At 47.4% G+C, this 15,392-nt stretch overlaps 1 protein-coding gene across 4 annotated transcripts in view; it reads left to right on the top strand.

Annotated features, from left to right (window-relative positions):
• The window catches only part of pold1 (polymerase (DNA directed), delta 1, catalytic subunit), a 44,361-nt gene that overhangs the window by 16,623 nt on the left and 12,346 nt on the right, over window positions 1-15,392 (top strand). For all 4 annotated transcript variants that reach the window (XM_045719496.1, XM_045719494.1, XM_045719495.1 and 1 more), the window contains 6 exon segments: window positions 763-879; window positions 6,984-7,097; window positions 7,649-7,796; window positions 11,575-11,670; window positions 11,855-11,992; window positions 12,509-12,684. In XM_045719496.1, the coding sequence (XP_045575452.1) occupies window positions 763-879; window positions 6,984-7,097; window positions 7,649-7,796; window positions 11,575-11,670; window positions 11,855-11,992; window positions 12,509-12,684 (789 nt within the window).

The raw sequence follows: 15,392 nt of genomic DNA, 5'->3' as shown, positions 1-15,392 counted from the left end.
AAGACTACTGGAGTTACAGTCATTGAGACAGAGACAGGGTGAGTAACACTGCTCTGAAGACTACTGGAGTTACAGTCATTGAGACAGAGACAGGGTGAGTAACACTGCTCTGAAGACTACTGGAGTTACAGTCATTGAGACAGAGACAGGGTGAGTAACACTGCTCTGAAGACTACTGGAGTTACAGTCATTGAGACAGAGACAGGGTGAGTAACACTGCTCTGAAGACTACTGGAGTTACAGTCATTGAGACAGAGACAGGGTGAGTAACACTGCTCTGAAGACTACTGGAGTTACAGTCATTGAGACAGACAGGGTGAGTAACACTGCTCTGAAGACTACTGGAGTTACAGTCATTGAGACAGACAGGGTGAGTAACACTGCTCTGAAGACTACTGGAGTTACAGTCATTGAGACAGAGACAGGGTGAGTAACACTGCTCTGAAGACTACTGGAGTTACAGTCATTGAGACAGAGACAGGGTGAGTAACACTGCTCTGTGTTTTAGGGTGTGTTCTGGCATGGTTTTAACTTGTGATTTTAGCTTGAATGTTTTGTTTGTATATTAATGTAATCTAATATTGATTTGATTTTTATTTGACAGTTCAATAAATATCCACACAGTACATACATGCTGTCAGCGATAACACAGTAAAGTCAATGACTTATTTCCATTGTGGTCCCTTTATGTATTTCACTGTCTATTACTGCTATGTGGGTAAAAACGTGAACTTGTTATCTCTGTCTCTCTGTGTTCTCCAGATACTACAGCGTTCCCATCGCCACCCTGGATTTCTCCTCCCTGTATCCCTCCATCATGATGGCCCACAACCTCTGCTACACCACCCTGCTTCAGAAGGGCTCAGCAGAGAAGCTGGGGTGAGAGTCACTCTTGTTGTGTCGTTTCACTAACCAGGGCTCTCCAAACCTGTTCCTGGAGAGCTACCCTCCTGTAGGGTTTAACTCCAACCCTGTTCCTGGAGAGCTACCCTCCTGTAGGGTTTAACTCCAACCCTGTTCCTGGAGAGCTACCCTCCTGTAGGGTTTAACTCCAACCCTGTTCCTGGAGAGCTACCCTCCTGTAGGTTTTAACTCCAAACCTGTTCCTGGAGAGATACCCTCCTGTAGGTTTTAACTCCAAACCTGTTCCTGGAGAGCTACCATCCTGTAGGGTTTAACTCCAACCCTGTTCCTGGAGAGATACCCTCCTGTAGGTTTTAACTCCAACCCTGTTCCTGGAGAGATACCCTCCTGTAGGTTTTAACTCCAACCCTGTTCCTGGAGAGATACCCTCCTGTAGGTTTTAACTCCAACCCTGTTCCTGGAGAGCTAACCTCCTGTAGGTTTTAACTCCAAACCTGTTCCTGGAGAGCTACCCTCCTGTAGGGTTTAACTCCAACCCTGTTCCTGGAGAGATACCCTCCTGTAGGTTTTAACTCCAACCCTGTTCCTGGAGAGCTAACCTCCTGTAGGTTTTAACTCCAACCCTGTTCCTGGAGAGCTAACCTCCTGTAGGTTTTAACTCCAACCCTGTTCCTGGAGAGCTAACCTCCTGTAGGTTTTAACTCCAACCCTGTTCCTGGAGAACTACCCTCCTGTAGGTTTTAACTCCAACCCTGTTCCTGGAGAGCTAACCTCCTGTAGGTTTTTACTCCAACCCTGTTCCTGGAGAGCTACCCTCCTGTAGGTTTTAACTCCAACCCTGTTCCTGGAGAGCTACCCTCCAGTAGGTTTTAACTCCAACCCTGTTCCTGGAGAGATACCGTCCAGTAGGTTTTGTTAAGTTCATGTTTTAAGTATCCCTATATTTCTGTTATTACGTTGCTATCACTCAGTCAAGAGTGCGCCTGCGCAGGACATCTGTTCGTTGATGGACCGGAGCCGAGAGTGCAATGGCTACCTTGTAGTGTGTTGATACGGTATAGTAAACTTTGTTAAACTGGAACCTTGTCGTTGTGTCATTTCGAGTTAACATTGGTAGCAGAGGATGGCTAATAACTACAATGTGCCACCTCGCTTCGACGAGAAGAGGTCTTACGAAAGTTGGGAAAATGAACTTGGAATCTGGACACGGGTTACTAATCTGGACGTGAAAAAGCAAGCACTTGTTGTGGTATTATCGCTCGAGGGAAGAGCGAGAGATACAGCACTGGAAATATCCCTGGAGGATTTGAACAATGATGATGGTATGGGAACTTTGATCAGAGCACTGGATTCTGTGTTTCTTAAAGAAGAGAAAGACCGTGCATACGAGGCATATTCAAACTTTGACAGTGTTACGAGAGATATTTCGGTTGCAATGACGGACTACATCATTGATTTCGAACAGAGGTACAATAGGATGCGCAAGTACGACATGGTTCTCCCGGATGCAGTGTTAGCTTTCAAGTTGCTAGATACTGCCTGTCTAGATGGTAGGGAGAAACAGTTGGCTTTGACTGCTTGTACTGTGCTGACTTTTGCATCAATGAAGTCGGCACTAAAAATAATTTTGGGTGAAAAGATGTCTGTCGCGCCGGTAACAGATGGAATGCAAGTGAGTGACGGATCATATTACACTGAGCAGCAGAGAAAAGGCGCCAAAAAGTCACGTTCTCAAGACAACCTGAAGAGGGCGCCATTTCCTCGAACAAATCCACTGGACAAATATGGAAGGAGATCAAAATGTGCTATTTGTCAAAGCACTTACCATTGGGTTAAAGACTGTCCTCATAAAAATGAACAAGTTAAACCAACAGAGGAAAATGTAAACACAGAGAGAGAGCAGTGTAACATTACACTGTTTTCAAATGAATCTGCTTCTGATACTGAGATTTTTATAGTTGAATCCTTAGGATCTGCTGTGATTGATACTGCATGTACACGGACAGTGTGTGGTGCAAAATGGCTTGATGGCTATGTCAGTGAACTAAATATGAAAAGTACAAAATATGATTGACACACCAAGCAACAGAGCTTTCAAATTTGGAGATGGGAGAATCGTCCATTCTACCAAGCAAGTTAAGATACCAGCAAAAATGTGTCAGACTAAGTGTCACATTGAAACAGAGGTGGTCCCTGCAGATATCCCCTTACTATTAAGCAAAGCTTCCCTCAAGAAGGCAGGGGCTGTACTAGACAAACAATGACAAGGCAGTGATGTTTAAACAACCAGTGACCCATTAATTTACTACCTCAGGCCACTATTGTGTAAAGATTTTAGACAAAGACATCACACAGAGTCCATGCAAAAATGAGATTCTGAGGACACAGAGCACATGGAGATTCTGACAGTCACAGAGAACATAAACACAAAAGAAAAACACAAAGTATTGTTAAAGCTTCACAAACAGTTTGGACATGCTACAGTTGACAGACTTCAGAAGTTACTCAGCAGTTCAGGGAATAATGATGAGAGTATTTCCATTCTACAGCAGGTAGTTAACAGCTGTGAGACATGTCAAAAATACAGTAAACCTAAGCCCAGACCAGCTGTTGGTTTGCCACTGGCTTCCAAATACAATGAAACAGTGGCTGTAGATCTACATGAGTTAGCACCAAGTGTGTGGTACCTTCACATAATCCACCACTTCACACACTTCAGCGCTGGAAGCATTGTGAATACAAAGAAACCCAGTGACATCGTCAGGCACTTCAATCATTCCTGGGTAAGTGTGCATGTCCCGCCCCAGAAATTGTACAGTGACAATGGAGGAGAATTCAATAATAATGAAATAAGAGAAATGGCAGAGAACTTCAACATGGAAGTAAAGACAACTGCTGCATACAGTCCATGGAGCAATGGACTTCTGGAGAGACACAATCAAACACTCACAGAGATCATGCTGAAAGTGAAGCAAGACAATGGATGTGACTGGAACACAGCCCTAGATTGGGCTTTGATGGCAAAAAACTCAATGCACAATGTTCATGGTTACAGCCCATACCAACTAGTGTTCGGGCAGAACCCTAATCTTCCCTCTGTACTGGTTGACAAGCCACCAGCACTAGAAGGGACCAGTGTGAGTGCATGGGTGGGACAGCACCTTTCAGCACTACATGCAGCGAGAAAAGCGTTCACTGAAGCAGAGTGCTCAGAAAGAATTCGCAGGGCTCTGCGTGAACAGCTACGACCCACCGATGAGAAGTACGAAACTGGAAACAAAGTGTACTACAAACGAGTTGACTGTCAAGAGTGGAAGGGACCGGGAGTAGTCATTGGCCAAGATGGTGTGGTGATATTTGTGAGGCACGGAGGCATCATTGCCAGGGTGCATCACTCAAGATTGCGGAAAGTAAATGATCAACAAGATAGAGGGGCTGTTGCTGAGAATCATCCGAATGAAAAGGAGACAGTAACAGACACAAACCTACCAGATGTCACATCCAATGATATGGACACTGAAACTGACACAGGAAATGAAGCAGAGACCTTCAAACATGCTACAGATAATACTGTTGAGGGTTCAAATGAGGAGAACATTCAACAACAGCCACATGTGTAAGACAACATGGATGTTCCAATCTGAAAACTGGACAAACTGTTAAATACATGGACAGAGAAAGTGGTATTCCACATACAGCAACCGTCATTGGACGAGCAGGAAAAGCCAAAGGAAAACACCAGAACTGGTACAACTTGCAGTACTCTGAACCAGTTACACTTTCTGGTACAACAGGGTCAGCTGACCTGTCACTTGTAGATAATCTCAGAATTGAACCAATGGAAAATCGAGAAAAACAGAATGACATTCAAAATGATGATGTACTTGAAACAAAGGACGTGTGATTTGACTCAGCTAAGCTAGATGAGCTCAGTAATTGGAGGAAAAATGGAGTGTTTGATGAAGTTAGACATTGGACAAAAATGTGTCTCAACAAGGTGGGTGTGTAGCCTTAAAGAGTCCTTAACTGGAATAGTGCCTAAAGCACGTCTAGTGGCTAGAGGTTTAGAGGAGCTGGCTGCTAAACAACTCCCAAAAGACTCACCGACATGCACCTCAGTCACTCAGATTGCTGATGTCCGTGATCTGCTAGAAAAAATGGAAACTTAATTCCGTAGACATCAAATCTGCATTTTTGCAGGGAACAGAGCTGTCAAGGGACATTCACATCCGACCTCCGCCTGAAGCTAAATGCGAAGGAACACTGTGGAAACTAAAAAAGTGTGTGTATGGACTGGCAGATGCATCACTCTACTGGTACAAAGTCAAGGCAACAATGCTGAATACAGGTGGAAAACTGTCACAAGTGGATCCTGCAGTCTTCTATTGGCTTGATCAAGACTGCAATGTGACTGGAGTACTTGCCTGTCATGTTGATGACTTTATCTGGGGTGGCTCACAGACCTTTGCTACAACTGTGATTCCACACCTCAAATCTGTTTTTCAGGTCGGCCGTGAGGAGCATGATCATTTTTGTTATGTTGGCATAGAGTTTATTACAGTTGATGGAACAATACTGATGCAACAGGAGAGCTATATCAACAATCTTCAACACATTCACATGGATTCTTCAAGAGCCGTACAAAGGAATTCCCCTCTCTGTGGAATTGAAGCTGATCAATTGAGGTCAAAGATAGGACACATTTTATGGGTTGCTAGACAGAGTAGACCTGATGTAAGGTTTGATGGTTGCAACTTGGCATCTAACACAAAACGCCGCTGTACAAACCATTCGTGAGGCAAACAAAGTTGTTCGTAAACTGAAATCACAACAAGTGACTAAAGTTTCAGCATGTTGGAAAAGATGACTCTGAAACTAGTTGTCTTCAGTGATGCTTCGCTAGGGAACCTTACAGATGGAGGCACACAAGGTGGACATCTAATCGTGTTAATGGGTGAAGGAGGAAGATTCTCACCTATCTGTTGGCAGTCAGAAAGGATCAGAAGGGTTGTCTGAAGCACACTTGCTGGAGAAACACTTGCTCTTGCGGATGGAATTGACAATGCGATCTTTCTTGCAACTCTGTTCTCAGAGCTTACCACTGGTGAGACAAAACGGCACATTCTACCTGTAGTTTGTGTCACTGACAACTACTCATTAGTTGATGCTTTGAAGTCAACCAAGTCTGTCACAGAGAAAAGACTTCGTCTTGAGATTAGCAGCATCAAGGAACTTATTCAAGCACAGAGAATCCAGCGGATTCTGTGGTCGACCACAAAGGAACAGCTTGCTGACTGTCTGACTGAAAAAGGAGCATCCGGTCTTGTGCTCCTACAGGCTCTCCTCCTACAGGCTCTCCTCCTACAGGCTCTCCTCCTACAGGCTCTCCTCCTACAGGCTCTCCTCCTACAGGCTCTCCTCCTACAGGCTCTCAGTAATGGAAAGTGGCAGCTTGAGTAATACAAATAAAAACTGTCACACAACCCATTTGTAATGGGGAACTTGAATAATACTTGGACATTTAATTATGTTGATGTTTAATTTGTCTTTAACAAAAAGGGGGAGATTAAGTTCATGTTTTAAGTATCCCTATATTTCTGTTATTACGGGGCTATCACTCAGTCAAGAGTGCGCCTGCGCAGGATGTCTGTTCGTTGATGGACCTAGCCGAGAGTGCAATGGCTACCTTGTAGTGTGTTGATACGGTATAGTAAACTTTGTTAAACTGGAACCTTGTCGTTGTGTCATTTCGAGTTAACAGGTTTTAACTCCAACCCTGTTCCTGGAGAGTTACAGTCCTGTAGGTTTTAACTCTAACTCTGTTCCTGGAGAGTTACAGTCCTGTAGGTTTTAACTCCAACCCTGTTGCTGGAGAGTTACAGTCCTGTAGGTTTTAACTCCAACCCTGTTCCTGGAGAGCTACCATCCTGTAGGTTTTAACTCCAACCATGTTCCTGGAGAGCTACCATCCTGTAGGTTTTCATTCCAACTCTAATCTAGCTACGGCAGGGCTCTGCAACAGGTGGCTGTGAAAACCTCAGCCAGTTTTTTTTGACTGCATCCTTGATTGGTCGACCTAGGTTGATTTTGTGAGTGACATGGATGTCTTGTCTCCTTAGTCTGAACCCAGAGGACTTCATCAAGACTCCCACAGGAGACCTGTTTGTTAAGAGCTCGGTGAGGAAGGGACTTCTGCCTGATATCCTGGAGGACCTGCTCTCTGCCAGGAAGAAGTAAGCACTGACCCAGAGTCAGCTGAAACGAGGGTCTACGCACATCTCCTAGGTTTCTCAATCTGATCTAGGATCAGTAACACTGCTATAGAGTATATGAGGGCTGTCTTTATCCAGACTATTCCTCTTATAATTGTGGGTTTGTTTGCATCTTTGTGTTTCCTGTCTTGATTGAACTGTTTCTGTTTGTAACTTAGTGTGTAATGGTCTTGAGATGCAGGGCTCCCTTGCCAAATAGACTTGTTTCTCTATGGGACTCCCTGCTTAAATAAAGGTTACATAAATATAATGGCCAAAAGATGGCTTGGGGAAGACGGGTGGTTCTTGTATATTTCTGACATTTTAAGTGTGCTCTTAACCCATTTCACTCTCACAAAAGATAATTCAACTCTTGTGCCGTCAAATGACCAAAGCTGAGTTGTGTATGAGCCAATTCATCCTGGACACAAGTCAGCCCGTGCAGACCTTACCCAAACAGTGAATGAACAGTGCTTAACAAATGAAAGTTGTTGTGGTTGTTATGATTTCTGACCCCCTTGCGATGTCTTCAGGGCCAAAGCGGAGCTGAAAAAGGAAACGGATCCTTTCAAGAAACAGGTCCTTGACGGCCGACAGCTCGCTCTGAAAATCAGCGCCAACTCCGTCTATGGCTTTACAGGGGCTCAGGTGGGCAAGCTGCCCTGCCTTGAGATTTCACAGGTGAGCACCCTCCCCAGTTTCCTCAAGCACAGTGTCTCAAAGTGGAAACTGGGACCAGGACCCCAGGCCAGTGGAGCTGTAGGCATCCAGACAATGTCCTGTTTGTATTTACCTACCCAGCCAACACCATGTCTTAAGACATAAACATAAAGATGTCTTGGATGTCTTTGGACACGTCTTAAGATGTCTTGGAAATACCAGTGTTCCTAACCTCTCCCTGTGTTTCCAGACTGTCACCAGTGTTCCTAACCTCTCCCTGTGTTTCCAGACTGTCACCAGTGTTCCTAACCTCTCCCTGTGTTTCCAGACTGTCACCAGTGTTCCTAACCTCTCCCTGTGTTTCCAGACTGTCGCCAGTGTTCCTAACCTCTCCCTGTGTTTCCAGACTGTCGCCAGTGTTCCTAACCTCTCCCTGTGTTTCCAGCCTGTCACCAGTGTTCCTAACCTCTCCCTGTGTTTCCAGACTGTCACCAGTGTTCCTAACCTCTCCCTGTGTTTCCAGACTGTCACCAGTGTTCCTAACCTCTCCCTGTGTATCCAGACTGTCGCCAGTGTTCCTAACCTCTCCCTGTGTTTCCAGACTGTCGCCAGTGTTCCTAACCTCTCCCTGTGTTTCCAGACTGTCGCCAGTGTTCCTAACCTCTCCCTGTGTTTCCAGACTGTCGCCAGTGTTCCTAACCTCTCCCTGTGTTTCCAGACTGTCACCAGTGTTCCTAACCTCTCCCTGTGTTTCCAGACTGTCGCCAGTGTTCCTAACCTCTCCCTGTGTTTCCAGACTGTCGCCAGTGTTCCTAACCTCTCCCTGTGTTTCCAGACTGTCACCAGTGTTCCTAACCTCTCCCTGTGTTTCCAGACTGTCACCAGTGTTCCTAACCTCTCCCTGTGTTTCCAGACTGTCACCAGTGTTCCTAACCTCTCCCTGTGTTTCCAGACTGTCGCCAGTGTTCCTAACCTCTCCCTGTGTTTCCAGACTGTCGCCAGTGTTCCTAACCTCTCCCTGTGTTTCCAGACTGTCGCCAGTGTTCCTAACCTCTCCCTGTGTTTCCAGACTGTCGCCAGTGTTCCTAACCTCTCCCTGTGTTTCCAGACTGTCGCCAGTGTTCCTAACCTCTCCCTGTGTTTCCAGACTGTCACCAGTGTTCCTAACCTCTACCTGTGTTTCCAGACTGTCACCAGTGTTCCTAACCTCTACCTGTGTTTCCAGACTGTCACCAGTGTTCCTAACCTCTCCCTGTGTTTCCAGACTGTCGCCAGTGTTCCTAACCTCTCCCTGTGTTTCCAGACTGTCGCCAGTGTTCCTAACCTCTCCCTGTGTTTCCAGACTGTCGCCAGTGTTCCTAACCTCTCCCTGTGTTTCCAGACTGTCGCCAGTGTTCCTAACCTCTCCCTGTGTATCCAGACTGTCGCCAGTGTTCCTAACCTCTCCCTGTGTTTCCAGACTGTCACCAGTGTTCCTAACCTCTCCCTGTGTTTCCAGACTGTCGCCAGTGTTCCTAACCTCTCCCTGTGTTTCCAGACTGTCGCCAGTGTTCCTAACCTCTCCCTGTGTTTCCAGACTGTCGCCAGTGTTCCTAACCTCTCCCTGTGTTTCCAGACTGTCGCCAGTGTTCCTAACCTCTCCCTGTGTATCCAGACTGTCGCCAGTGTTCCTAACCTCTCCCTGTGTTTCCAGACTGTCGCCAGTGTTCCTAACCTCTCCCTGTGTTTCCAGACTGTCGCCAGTGTTCCTAAGCTCTCCCTGTGTTTCCAGACTGTCGCCAGTGTTCCTAACCTCTCCCTGTGTTTCCAGACTGTCGCCAGTGTTCCTAACCTCTCCCTGTGTTTCCAGACTGTCGCCAGTGTTCCTAACCTCTCCCTGTGTTTCCAGACTGTCGCCAGTGTTCCTAACCTCTCCCTGTGTTTCCAGACTGTCGCCAGTGTTCCTAACCTCTCCCTGTGTTTCCAGACTGTCGCCAGTGTTCCTAACCTCTCCCTGTGTTTCCAGACTGTCGCCAGTGTTCCTAACCTCTCCCTGTGTTTCCAGACTGTCGCCAGTGTTCCTAACCTCTCCCTGTGTTTCCAGACTGTCGCCAGTGTTCCTAACCTCTCCCTGTGTTTCCAGACTGTCGCCAGTGTTCCTAACCTCTCCCTGTGTTTCCAGACTGTCGCCAGTGTTCCTAACCTCTCCCTGTGTTTCCAGACTGTCGCCAGTGTTCCTAACCTCTCCCTGTGTTTCCAGACTGTCGCCAGTGTTCCTAACCTCTCCCTGTGTTTCCAGACTGTCGCCAGTGTTCCTAACCTCTCCCTGTGTTTCCAGACTGTCGCCAGTGTTCCTAACCTCTCCCTGTGTTTCCAGACTGTCGCCAGTGTTCCTAACCTCTCCCTGTGTTTCCAGACTGTCGCCAGTGTTCCTAACCTCTCCCTGTGTTTCCAGACTGTCGCCAGTGTTCCTAACCTCTCCCTGTGTTTCCAGACTGTCGCCAGTGTTCCTAACCTCTCCCTGTGTTTCCAGACTGTCGCCAGTGTTCCTAACCTCTCCCTGTGTTTCCAGACTGTCGCCAGTGTTCCTAACCTCTCCCTGTGTTTCCAGACTGTCGCCAGTGTTCCTAACCTCTCCCTGTGTTTCCAGACTGTCGCCAGTGTTCCTAACCTCTCCCTGTGTTTCCAGACTGTCGCCAGTGTTCCTAACCTCTCCCTGTGTTTCCAGACTGTCGCCAGTGTTCCTAACCTCTCCCTGTGTTTCCAGACTGTCGCCAGTGTTCCTAACCTCTCCCTGTGTTTCCAGACTGTCGCCAGTGTTCCTAACCTCTCCCTGTGTTTCCAGACTGTCGCCAGTGTTCCTAACCTCTCCCTGTGTTTCCAGACTGTCGCCAGTGTTCCTAACCTCTCCCTGTGTTTCCAGACTGTCGCCAGTGTTCCTAACCTCTCCCTGTGTTTCCAGACTGTCGCCAGTGTTCCTAACCTCTCCCTGTGTTTCCAGACTGTCGCCAGTGTTCCTAACCTCTCCCTGTGTTTCCAGACTGTCGCCAGTGTTCCTAACCTCTCCCTGTGTTTCCAGACTGTCGCCAGTGTTCCTAACCTCTCCCTGTGTTTCCAGACTGTCGCCAGTGTTCCTAACCTCTCCCTGTGTTTCCAGACTGTCGCCAGTGTTCCTAACCTCTCCCTGTGTTTCCAGACTGTCGCCAGTGTTCCTAACCTCTCCCTGTGTTTCCAGACTGTCGCCAGTGTTCCTAACCTCTCCCTGTGTTTCCAGACTGTCGCCAGTGTTCCTAACCTCTCCCTGTGTATCCAGACTGTCGCCAGTGTTCCTAACCTCTCCCTGTGTATCCAGACTGTCGCCAGTGTTCCTAACCTCTCCCTGTGTTTCCAGACTGTCGCCAGTGTTCCTAACCTCTCCCTGTGTTTCCAGACTGTCGCCAGTGTTCCTAACCTCTCCCTGTGTTTCCAGACTGTCGCCAGTGTTCCTAACCTCTCCCTGTGTTTCCAGACTGTCGCCAGTGTTCCTAACCTCTCCCTGTGTTTCCAGACTGTCGCCAGTGTTCCTAACCTCTCCCTGTGTTTCCAGACTGTCGCCAGTGTTCCTAACCTCTCCCTGTGTTTCCAGACTGTCGCCAGTGTTCCTAACCTCTCCCTGTGTTTCCAGACTGTCGCCAGTGTTCCTAACCTCTCCCTGTGTTTCCAGACTGTCGCCAGTGTTCCTAACCTCTCCCTGTGTTTCCAGACTGTCACCAGTGTTCCTAACCTCTCCCTGTGTTTCCAGACTGTCACCAGTGTTCCTAACCTCTCCCTGTGTTTCCAGAGTGTTACTGGGTTTGGCAGACAGATGATTGAGCAGACCAAACAGCTTGTGGAATCCAAGTACACCATCGCCAACGGTTACCAAGCCGATGCCAAGGTGAGAGAGGAGAGCGAGGACAGTCATGACACCATCCTAACCTCTCCTTTCTTTTTCTTCTCCTTTTAGTTCTTCTACTTTCACAACTCTCCTTGATTGTCTGTCTGTCTGTCTGTCTGTCTGTCTGTCTGTCTGTCTGTCTGTCTGTCTGTGTGTCTGTCGTGTCTGTCTGTCTGTGTGTCAGGTCATCTACGGGGACACGGACTCCGTCATGGTCAAACTGGGCGTGGACACTGTGAGCAGGGCCATGGAGGTTGGGAGGGAGGCGGCAGAGTGGGTCTCCTCCCACTTCACCCCTCCCATCAAACTGGAGTTTGAGAAGGTACCAGTTCACCATTTAAACCGCTGTTGCTAATAGCCCTGGGTCATGTTCAGTTGGTAGGAAACGTTTTAAAACGGAGTGAAACTCTATTGTTTGAAAAACCTAACCCCTGGGGGGGGGGAATTATGAAACCAGAAGGTATTACCACAGAGATCCCATTAAAATACTTAATTATATGTGTACTACCTGGAGTTGTCCAATTAGGAAAAAACTTTATTTTTTATGTTGCATGAACAGTGTTCCCTAATGAACATCACCCAGGTCAAGTGCTAGAGCAGGCTAGCTTGTACTACTTTGTCTTTTGTTTAGTCTGGAATAAAGCTATGTTCATCCTCTCTTGGCTGGTCAAATAACTAACATCCATATTCTCCTCTTCTTCTCTCCCTATTGGACTTGACTCGATGCTACTATGAGCTCCTTCCATGGTCAAATAAAGACTAGTTAAACTCCATTTATCTGCCTCTATCGCTCTCCCTCTCTCTCCCTCTCTCCACACTCTCTCTCTCCTCTCTTCAGGTGTACTACCCCTACCTGTTGATCAACAAGAAGCGCTACGCAGGTCTCTACTTCTCCTCCAGCGCCGACACTCACGACAAGATGGACTGCAAGGGTATCGAGACGGTCCGCAGAGACAACTGTACCCTGGTGGCCAATCTGATCAACACCTGCCTGCAGACCATTCTGATAGACAGGTAGGTACCACCTGGAACATTCTGATAGACGGGTAGGTACCACCTGGACCATTCTGATAGACAGGTAGGTACCACCTGGAACATTCTGATAGACGGGTAGGTACCACCTGGACCATTCTGATAGACGGGTAGGTACCACCTGGACCATTCTGATAGACGGGTAGGTACCACCTGGACCATTCTGATAGACAGGTAGGTACCACCTGGAACATTCTGATAGACGGGTAGGTACCACCTGGACCATTCTGATAGACAGGTAGGTACCACCTGGAACATTCTGATAGACGGGTAGGTACCACCTGGACCATTCTGATAGACAGGTAGGTACCACCTGGACCATTCTGATAGACGGGTAGGAACCACCTGGACCATTCTGATAGACGGGTAGGTACCACCTGGACCATTCTGATAGACGGGTAGGTACCACCTGGACCATTCTGATAGACGGGTAGGTACCACCTGGACCATTCTGATAGACGGGTAGGAACCACCTGGACCATTCTGATAGACGGGTAGGTACCACCTGGACCATTCTGATAGACGGGTAGGTACCACCTGGAACATTCTGATAGACGGGTAGGTACCACCTGGACCATTCTGATAGACGGGTAGGTACCACCTGGACCATTCTGATAGACGGGTAGGAACCACCTGGACCATTCTGATAGACGGGTAGGTACCACCTGGACCATTCTGATAGACGGGTAGGTACCACCTGGACCATTCTGATAGACTGGTAGGTACCACCTGGACCATTCTGATAGACGGGTAGGTACCACCTGGACCATTCTGATAGACGGGTAGGTACCACCTGGACCATTCTGATAGACGGGTAGGTACCACCTGGACCATTCTGATAGACGGGTAGGTACCACCTGGACCATTCTGATAGACGGGTAGGTACCACCTGGACCATTCTGATAGACGGGTAGGTACCACCTGGACCATTCTGATAGACGGGTAGGTACCACCTGGACCATTCTGATAGACGGGTAGGTACCACCTGGACCATTCTGATAGACGGGTAGGTACCACCTGGACCATTCTGATAGACGGGTAGGTACCACCTGGACCATTCTGATAGACGGGTAGGAACCACCTGGACCATTCTGATAGACGGGTAGGTACCACCTGGACCATTCTGATAGACGGGTAGGTACCACCTGGACCATTCTGATAGACGGGTAGGAACCACCTGGACCATTCTGATAGACAGGTAGGTACCACCTGGACCATTCTGATAGACGGGTAGGAACCACCTGGACCATTCTGATAGACGGGTAGGAACCACCTGGACCATTCTGATAGACGGGTAGGTACCACCTGGACCATTCTGATAGACGGGTAGGTACCACCTGGACCATTCTGATAGACGGGTAGGTACCACCTGGACCATTCTGACAGACGGGTAGGTACCACCTGGACCATTCTGACAGACGGGTAGGTACCACCTGGACCATTCTGACAGACGGGTAGGTACCACCTGGACCATTCTGACAGACGGGTAGGTACCACCTGGACCATTCTGACAGACGGGTAGGTACCACCTGGACCATTCTGACAGACGGGTAGGTACCACCTGGACCATTCTGACAGACGGGTAGGTGCCACCTGGACCATTCTGACAGACGGGTAGGTACCACCTACTACAGAAGGTTCTCATTAACCAGGTTTCCATCCAACCTTTTCATGCGGATGAATTACCTGACTCACGAAACAAGTCACGACGGGGCTGATAGAAACAGGAAATGCCGGTACAATTTTATAAATGCCAACAGACAATTTCTTCATTCAACATGGTGGGATCTTTTAGTGTCGGTAAAATGAATGTGATAAATTGCGGTGGAAAGTTTTTACCCAAACACATGTTGTGTGGTCCTCCCACTACGACTCAGGACAGCATGCAGTTTATTGTTCTCCAGATACAGTAAGAGATGAACTTCACAGGGTGGTGACGGTACAAGGTGATGAGCTTGATGCTCCTTTCCAATAAATATTGAGGGTCTTATTCTGATGACGTGATGATCGACGCTTGGCTGCCGTTTGACCAATAGAAATATTGCTCTTATTCATAAAAATGTCATGTAGGCTTCTACCCGCCCTGTCTGCCAGCTGTTAGCTAGAGCACACCAGACAATACCAGAGTGGAGAGGGCACATTTTCTATACAACACGTCTTTAGTGACAAAATATCCATTCGAGTTGAAAATGCAATGGAAACATTCCTTTTTTCATTCTTTACATGGGAATTTAGCTGCAAAATAAATGTTTATGTGCACTGTCATCATGCACAGATATATTATTTTATGACGATTTTTAAATATTCTCATAAAGATCTGCCTCAAATTGGATGGAAACCCATAGACATGTACCTACTGCAGAACATTATCATAGACATGTACCTACTGCAGAACATTATCATAGACAGGTACCTACTGCAGAACATTATCATAGACAGGTACCTACTGCAGAACATTCTCATAGACGGGTACCTACTGCAGAACATTCTCATAGACAGGTACCTACTGCAGAACATTCTCATAGACAGGTACCTACTGCAGAACATTCTCATAGACAGGTACCTACTGCAGAACATTCTCATAGACAGGTACCTACTACCTACTGCAGAACATTCTCATAGACAGGTACCTACTGCAGAACATTCTCATAGACAGGTACCTACTGCAGAACATTCTCATAGACAGGTAC

Source organism: Salmo salar, chromosome ssa06, assembly GCF_905237065.1.
Source record: "Salmo salar chromosome ssa06, Ssal_v3.1, whole genome shotgun sequence".
Classification (NCBI taxonomy): Eukaryota; Metazoa; Chordata; class Actinopteri; order Salmoniformes; family Salmonidae; genus Salmo; species Salmo salar.
Note: the sequence above shows the minus strand (reverse complement) of the source record. Positions and strands in the feature narration are given on the sequence as shown.